We start from the raw sequence: 9,213 nt of genomic DNA, 5'->3' as shown, positions 1-9,213 counted from the left end.
CAAAATAAAAATTTATATTTAAGTTGGTCCTGTAATGTTATATTTAACTATTTACAAAATTTATAATTTAAATATTTTATACAAATTATTCGAAAGTTGTAGCTTTAAAATGATAATAGTTTACATTCGACAATATATTAAAACTAATAAATTATTTGGGTTGTTTAATCAAAACAAAAATTTATATTTAAGTTGGTCCTGTAATGTTATATTTAACTATTTACAAAATTTATAATTTAAATATTTTATACAAATTATTCGAAAGTTGTAGCTTTAAAATGATAATAGTTTACATTCGACAATATATTAAAACTAATAAATTAAGTATAATATTTAAAAAGTAAAAAAAAAACATATATTTATAAATAGAAGTAAATATATTATTTTAATATTGAAATTTAGTTTATATATGATTATACTTTAGGTTTGATATTTATTTAATCTTATTAACCAACTTATAATCATTATTAGAAAGAAATTGAAAAGTCATGAGAGTTTCAAATGAATGTGGTAAAAGAAAAATTACATTGGAATTTCAAATGAATCTTGTGAAAGAAAAACATATTTTATTTGTAATATAGTATGATGATTGGTTTGATAACAATTTCACGGGTTTGCTTTTGAACACTGGTCAACGTAAATTGTATTATAAAGAAAAAAAAATTGTTTCAGGAGATCTGGTTTATTAACTATCAACAACACCGTGGCCAATTATGTGCACAATAAGCATTTTGTGAAATGTTCGACTGTTAGTTTTTTAATATGCCTAATGTTCATCATGTTTGTTTTAATCCTAATAAACGATTGATTACCAGTTGTAGTCGAATCTCGATATTGTATGTGTTAGCTTGATTTTGGGTTTGGTTAAAGCAAGATTTTTTCATTAATTTAGAAGGGGATCATTTTCCTCTAAATTATTAAATTTAAGAAAAAATAGAAGTTCTGTTTCATCATTAGTTGGTATTTTCTGGTTTGTAATTACTTTGTCGATTGAATAGTGTACTAAGGTCTTGGGTGCAACAGTATTTACATGTTTAAACCTAATCCACATGTTTAAACCTAATAAACTAATAAAGAAATAAAAGACGCCTATGAACAAGATTCCACAACATGTTTAAACCTAATAAAGAAATAAAAGATGCCTATGAACTGGAAAGCACGAACTAATGGCCTTAGTGGCTTAGACTTATTCAAAGTTCAAACTCTAAAAAGAAATTAAAACACGTTTGAAATTCCTGGATTACATTAACATACTGGTCCTATACAGTATACACAGACATGAAAACCTCTCTCACATCACATATCACATGTTTCACATGCATGGGATCCCACCACCTCCTTGGCTTCTGTATATCCATTCATCCGAAGACTACAATCTCCAGATCGATCTCATAGGTCAGTCATTATCACTATAGATGCTTTCATATACAGGTATATTTACTGTTCTTACCAACCAAAGAGCTGTCTTAAGTCGAGTAATAGTTATGAATTGTTATATATCTTTTCATTTCCTTGATATTTTCACTTATAAATACATTATAAACAACAACTTTCTACAACACTTGAGATGGAGAAAGCACATGAAGGCCATGTGTTGGTGTTGCCTTACCCAAGCCAAGGCCATATCAACCCTCTCCTTCAATTTGCCAAAAGACTCGCCTCCAAAGGACTTAAAGCCACCGTTGCCACCACCCACTACACCCTTTCCTCCATCTCCGCCCCATACATCACTGTGGAGGCCATCTCCGACGGTTTTGATGACGGTGGTTTCACTCAAGCTCAATCCGCAGAAGTCTTTCTAGAGTCCTTCAAGTCCCATGGCTCACGTACACTCACCCAACTCATCAAGAAACACCAAACCACCAAGTATCCAATCACTTGCGTTGTGTATGATTCCTTCTTTCCTTGGGCTCTTGACGTGGCTAAGGAGAATGGGATTCTTGGGGCACCGTTTTTCACCAACTCCGCCACTGTGTCTGCCATTTTCAGCCGGATACATGGCGGGACGTTAAGGTTGCCGGTGAGATTGGAGGATTGTCCGGTGGTGCTGCCAGGGGTTCCGCCGTTACATTTGGAAGACTTGCCGAGCTTTCTGAATGCACCTGAAAGTTATCCGGCCTACTTGAAGATGAAATTGAACCAGTTTTCGAATTTGGAGAAAGCTGATTGGATTTTCTGCAACTCTTTCCAATCATTGGAACCTGAGGTATACATATAGTGTAACAAATGTGAGGATCAAATGTGATTTGTTTATCTCAAAAAAAAAGGTTAAGTTTTTTTATTTTTTTATTTCTTAATTACTCGAATTTCATTTCAGGGATTTGTTTAAACTTTAAACAATCTTATTGTTTTAATATATTTTTTGAAAATAAAATTTTGAAACAAATGATTATGTCTTATATTAAAAAGCTAGACTTGGAAGAAAAAAATTCCTTAAGAATTAAGATGTCTTGGAAATTATGAAATTCTTTCACATCAATCTAACAAATTATATAAAAATTCCTGCCACGGTTCACTTCTCATTAATAATATATACTTACATTTTTTTATCTCTTTTTTTTAAACACGTTATATATATATATATATATATATATATATATATATATATATATATATATATATATATATATATATATATATATATATATATATATATATATATATATATATATATAGTTCAATTGAGGAAAAAAAAATTAAAAATAAGAGAATTATTTTCATTCACACATTTATTTTGTCTCAAAACATTTAAGCGTACCGTTGAAAATGGATAACAGATAAACATATGTTTTTCAACCAAACATGTTTCATTAAACTATGTTAATCATTATCTTAATATATGCAAAAATATACTTTTATTGGTTATTTTTTTTATTTTAAAAAATATTTTTTATCGAAAAATTATTTTAAATATATCAAAATTCATAATTTTTTATTCTCTATAAATAAATATCCATATTTATATAGTTTTAAGATAAAATAATTTTTTTTTAGAGTTCCAGCTCTCGTTATTCATAAGTGAAAATTTTTTTATCAGATTTTTATTACAGTATATTCGTTATTCACTTATGAATAAAACATATGCTTAATTTTTTATAGTTTAAGTATCGTTCATATATGAATATGACACGTAATAAATTTTTTTTACTTAAAATATATTTTTTACATCATTTTTCGTCATATAATATATTTATATATGAATAAAACGTGTATTATTTATCGTCATATTTTATATTCATATATGAATAAAACATTTATCAGATTTTTGTTACAGTTAATTTGTTATTCATATATGAATAAGTAGTATAAATTATACTTAAACTGTAAAAAAAATTAATTATATATTTTTATTCATAAGTGAATAATGAATGTACTGTAGCAAAAACCCAATGCATTTTTATTCACTTATGAATAACGATAGCTGAAAATATAAAAAAAAAAAAAAACTACTTTATCTTAAAAGTATATCAATATTGACGTCTATTTGTAAAGAATAAAAAATTATGAATTTTGGTATATTTAAATCATTTTTCGATTAAAATAACTTTTTCAAAATTAAAAAAACGAAGAAAACTATGTTTTTGTATATATTTAGGTAATGATTAGAATAGTTTAAGAAAACAAGTTATGTTGGATACACATGTGTATTTCTTATCCATTTTCGCTGGTACAATAACACTTTTGCGACAAAAATAAATGAGTGGCTGAGAATGATTCTCCCATTCTCAATATTTTTTTTATTTTCTCAATTGAACTTACACTCTCTCTCTCTCTCTCTCTCTATATATATATATATATATATATATATATATATATATATATATATATATATATATATATATATATATGGGTAAAGTGAATATACCTAACAACCTTATATAAGCTTAGGTACCTAACTCCATAATACTATATTGGTTTGTATAATATTTACATTGTAATGACCTAAGGTTCTTAAACTTCAACCCCATAACTTTATTACTTCCAAAATCTTTGGACTTTTACCGATATCTTTCTTTTACATCACATCTTTCTATTGAATACCACCTGATGACCTTCATATCCTACTGCTACAAATGAAATGATGTAGGAGAAATATAATGGTGAATTTCCAAATTTTTTTGAAGTAAATCAAGTTTAGGGATGAAGTTTAAGAACCTTAGATGATTGCAATAGAAATTTAATGCAAAATGATGTAGTTTAATGAGGTTAGGTACCTAAGATTATATAAGGTTAATAGGTATATTCACTTTACCCCATATATATATATATATATATATATATATATATATATATATATATATATATATATATGGTGAGGTTCAATAGAGAACCATAATTCACAAAGAACCAATGAACCAATCGTGAGCGTCGGAAATCATAATGATCAACGGCCAAAAAAATAGATGCACACTTGTACATTGGACGAACACATACTGGATTACATCAAAAAATACAGCTCTTTACCAAAAAACTCACATCTTTTTTTCATTTAAAATTTTTTTAGGCTACATTTTTTATCAAAAAAAAAACTCGAATATACCATTGTTCTCGATTTTTTGTCCACTTTCCATAAAGATCCATGATGATATTTAAAAAACGAACTTTTTTTTTTCCGAAAAAAACCCACTTCATTTTGTTAGTTTTTTTAAATATTTAAGTTTATTTTTATAAAAAAAAACTAATTATACCAAAACATATTAATTTTCTGTAATCCTATTAATAAACATCAACTTCGACTAGAAAAAAATAACATCGATCAGTATAGATTCACACTTGAATCTAAATTGTAAATATTTCAATTTTTAACATTCACAACGTGAAAAAGCTCGATCAGTTCAGATTCACATTGTGAATCTGACTTATTATTATGCATACTATTAATCTGAGAAGGTTTACAATGTGAATCTGAACAAAAATATGGCTTTTTTACATGAATTAATGTATGTTTAAAAAGTACAAAAAAAAACATGAATTTTGATATATTAATTAATTTTTTTCTATAAAAAAATAGACCTTAATTTTTGAACAAAGAAAATAAAGTGAGTTTTTTTCGAAAAAAAATTCGGTTTTTATATATCATCATAGATATCTTTGGAAAGAGGACGAAAAATCGTGAACAACATTATACTCGGGTTTTTTTTTCGATAAAAAACATGGTCTAAAAAAATTTTAACAAAAAAAAGAAGTGAGTTTTTTTATAATCTGGTGCATATGAGTCCATTGTAAAAGTCTACAACCCTTCATTTTTTCGTTGATCGCTTTAAATTTCGACGTTTTGAATTGGTTACTTTGTTCCTTGATTAATAATGGTTCTCTATTGAACTTTCTCTCTCTCTCTCTCTACATATATATATATATATATATATATATATATATATATATATATATATATATATATATAATGACCATAATTTTATGAGACCACGAAACCAAATAATTTTTAGTGAAATATTCTATTGTTCGTAAAAATAGAGTATGCAATATATTCTAACATTATATGTTTTAGAATATTTCAATGTAAAATATGTTAATATTATTGGTTTAGAATATTAGAATATTACACATATTTAATTTTAATAAAAACTAGAATATTAGAATATTTCACTAGAAAAAAATTGTCTCACGATCTCATAAAATTAGACTATTTTACATTAATATATATATATATATATATATATATATATATATATATATATATATATATATATATATATATATATATATTCATGTAAAATAGTCTAATTTTATGAGATCGTGAGACAATTTTTTTCTAGTGAAATATTCTAATATTCTAGTTTTTATTAAAATTAAATTCTTAAATATATATATATAATTCTTAAATATGTATCAAAGTTACAAAGTTATTAATTTATAAATATTAACTAACTATTGCATTGGTTTTATTTATTTAATAGAACTATAAGGGGTTACATGGTTAACCATTTTCTAGTCAATAAATAAAATATGTTAGATAAGTATATTAAATATCAACACGTTAGTGTTAAATCCTTCATCCTCTTCATCATTAAGGTTGTAGGGAGTGGGGGTTGCTAAGGAGGTCACCACTCTTGCTAGTGAGAGCTAAAAACGTCTCTGTCGTGCACTAAGGAGCTCACCAAACAAGCCTCGTTGTTGATATAACGAGATGAGATGTGAAACAGAAAGTGTAAAGGGGTGTTGTGATTAGTTGATTTATGTTTATTTATTTATTTTTTTAAAAAAATTCCTCCAAAATAAAACCTATTAAATTGTCACACTACCACTCCTTAATGTTTTTGTTGCTAGACATGCTAAGCTTATGTGGTTTAAAAAAACTAAAGAAACATATTTGATAATATGTTAAGAATGCTACCACTCCCTCCGACTTAATACCCTTTATCTTATTCTATTGACTTTCTATGTCGACGCTTTGTGATTCAGTCGTCTTTGCCACAATCACAAATGACATCTCTCCAAGCACGTTATTAACTAGTCTCATGCCAACCACATACGTCTTTAGCAACAATGGTGGCATCGCCTTTCCGGAATGAACTAAATCCCATTTAGAGTTTGGTACCTAAAATTATTGCTCAAACTTAAATCCTATTCGGAGTTTGGTACCTATAATTGTTGCTCAAACTTGTATGAGTCACTGATGTCATGGCGTTTAAATATGTTCTTACAAGTTAGGGGAGTTTTTTAGTTTGAGTAATAATTTTAGGTACCAAAAAAATTAAATTAAATTCAAAATGTATTAGGGTTGGACTCAAACCATCACAGTTTGAATTTAATTTATTTTTTTTCGCTATTAAAACCACACATAGGAAACATGTTCTTACAAGTTAGGGGAGTTTTTTAGTAAGTAAATATGAAGTTTATGCCCTTGATTATCCAAAAATAATATGAGAAACCTTTTAAACAAAAACCGAATAGTTCATAAGACCTCATTTACATTGTCTCTTTAATAAATATAGATATCATAAATAAGTATTATGAAATAAATTTAAATTAGTTAACTGTAAATCCATTAAATTTGTCAAAATCATCATCATATTTACATAATTTTATCGTGTGAATAAATGCATCATCTAAAAATTATTAGTGTCACATGAAGTATTTTATAAATTATTAGGTATTTGAAGAAATTCATCAAACAAAACGAATAAAGTCACATTTTTTATTTCAATATTCATATTTGTTTTTTTAATTGGAAACATGTACCATCAAATTTTGTGCTATTACTAATTAGTTCGTAGTCCTTTTTACTTTATATTTCAAAATTGATTTATAACCAAATTACAATTATTGTTTAGTGTTTGCTAATTATTATCGTCTTATTTCACCTTATATTAACTAGGTGATAAAAGGTATAGGGGAGCAATGGTCAGCAAAACTAATAGGTCCAATGGTGCCTTCGTCCTACGTAGATGGAAGGATTATAGATGACAAAGGTTATGGTGCAAGTTTATGGAAACCACTTGAGCATCAATGCACCAAATGGCTCGAAACCAAGCCCAAAAACTCAGTTGTTTACGTCTCTTTTGGGAGCATGGTGTCACTATCCCAAGAAGAAATGGAAGAAATATCATGGGGTTTACACCAAAGCGGTTTCAATTTTCTTTGGGTTGTCAAAGATTCGGAGACACATAAATTGCCCAAAGGGTTTCTTGAATTAACCACAAAAAGTCAAGAAAAGGGTATGATTGTGAATTGGTGCAACCAACTTGAGTTGTTGGCTCACGATTCAGTAGGTTGTTTCGTGACACACTGTGGGTGGAACTCAACGTTGGAAGGGTTGAGCCTTGGAGTCCCGATGATCGGGGTCCCAAAATGGGCTGACCAATTAACTGGTGCCAAGTTTATAAAGGATGTATGGTGTTTGGGTGTGAGGGTTAAGGTGGATGCTAAAATTGGGATTGTCGGAAGGGAAGAACTTGTTTCGTGTTTGAATGAGGTTATGAATGTAGGGGAAAAGAGTTTACAGATCAAGAAAAATGCGAAGAAATGGAGAGAATTAGCTAAAGAGGCAATAAGTGAAGGCGGGAGCTCAGATAAAGCCATTGATGAGTTATTGATGGCATTGAAGGGATTTTGCAAAGAAAGAGACTTATGTTTAGGTTGACTCTAATGCATCATACTTAATAAACAAATTCACATTAAGTACAACCTACTTCAGCCAATTTGTAACACTTTATACTAATTGATTCTAATCATAGAGATCTTCTATTACTTAATTTTCACTTGAAAATATGAGTTTACCACTATTAGTGTGTGTACATGTGTTGGTTACCTTATATTTTGGGATTTTTAGAACCTTAAGGTACTATTAAGCATGATTGTGGTTGTTATTTTGAGTCTATCACATTTTAGTGGTTCATATTTGTATCTCTTACTAAAAGGTTAATTTTCAATCTAAATATTATTTGTAATTTGTTTTTTACTTTCTATTTATATACATAGATTTTAGTTTTGTTGTTTATTCTTTAATACCAGATCACTTATCATTTATTATATTTTCTATAAAATAAAGGAACCAAATCTGGAAAATGAAAAAAAAAATGGAACGATTTCCTATCACAACCTATTTCTTCAAAGTTGGTTGCTATTATACATTAACTTCACAAAGTTAGTTGCTATTTATCATAAATTTTCATGTCAAAAATGAACAAATATAAAAATGGTAAAAACTAAACAAGTTCTTGTCACAACCTATTTCTAAAATGTTGGTTGCTAATATAGATTAAATTTACAAAGTTGATTGCTATTTATCGTAAAATTTCTTGTTAGAAAATAAACTAAATTTGAAAAAAGAAAAAGTTATAAAAAATGAAACAAGTTCATGTCACAACTTACTTCTACAAAGTTGGGTGGTATTATAGATTAACTTTAGAAAACAAGTTTTTGTATATCATAATATTTCCTTTAATCATAAGATAAAACTATGATTTTGTGTCATTTATTTTGTGTTTTGTATGCGTCTGTATATCTATTTGTCTCTATGTTATTTTAAGTTATCAACTATTTAGTACATGATTTTAACCTAGTTAATAATAAGGTTATGCTATAAACAACCTCCTCTAAGCTTGTATAATAATCCAATATGCATGAATCCATAACTACTCTACAATATACCTTAATTTGTCAATTGTATGTCATATGGATAATTTTCTATTTTGAACTATGTCAATAATCCAGATTATCCATAGAATTTGACACATGTATCAAAAGAATTTA

The 9,213-nt window shown here is 27.4% G+C and overlaps 1 protein-coding gene across 1 annotated transcript; it reads left to right on the top strand.

Annotated features, from left to right (window-relative positions):
• Positions 1 to 1,258: 1,258 nt before the first annotated feature.
• Positions 1,259 to 8,408, top strand: LOC145036187 (UDP-glycosyltransferase 74B1-like). Its single transcript, XM_078984651.1, has 2 exons — positions 1,259 to 2,206; positions 7,337 to 8,408. Exons 1-2 carry the CDS (start codon positions 1,568 to 1,570, stop codon positions 8,099 to 8,101), a joined length of 1,404 nt encoding a protein of 467 aa, XP_078840777.1. The 5' UTR covers positions 1,259 to 1,567; the 3' UTR covers positions 8,102 to 8,408.
• Positions 8,409 to 9,213: the final 805 nt, after the last annotated feature.

This window comes from Lactuca saligna, chromosome 3 (assembly GCF_052625555.1).
Source record: "Lactuca saligna cultivar CGN05327 chromosome 3, ASM5262555v1, whole genome shotgun sequence".
Taxonomy (NCBI): domain Eukaryota; kingdom Viridiplantae; phylum Streptophyta; class Magnoliopsida; order Asterales; family Asteraceae; genus Lactuca; species Lactuca saligna.
This window is presented reverse-complemented; position numbering and strand designations above follow the sequence as displayed.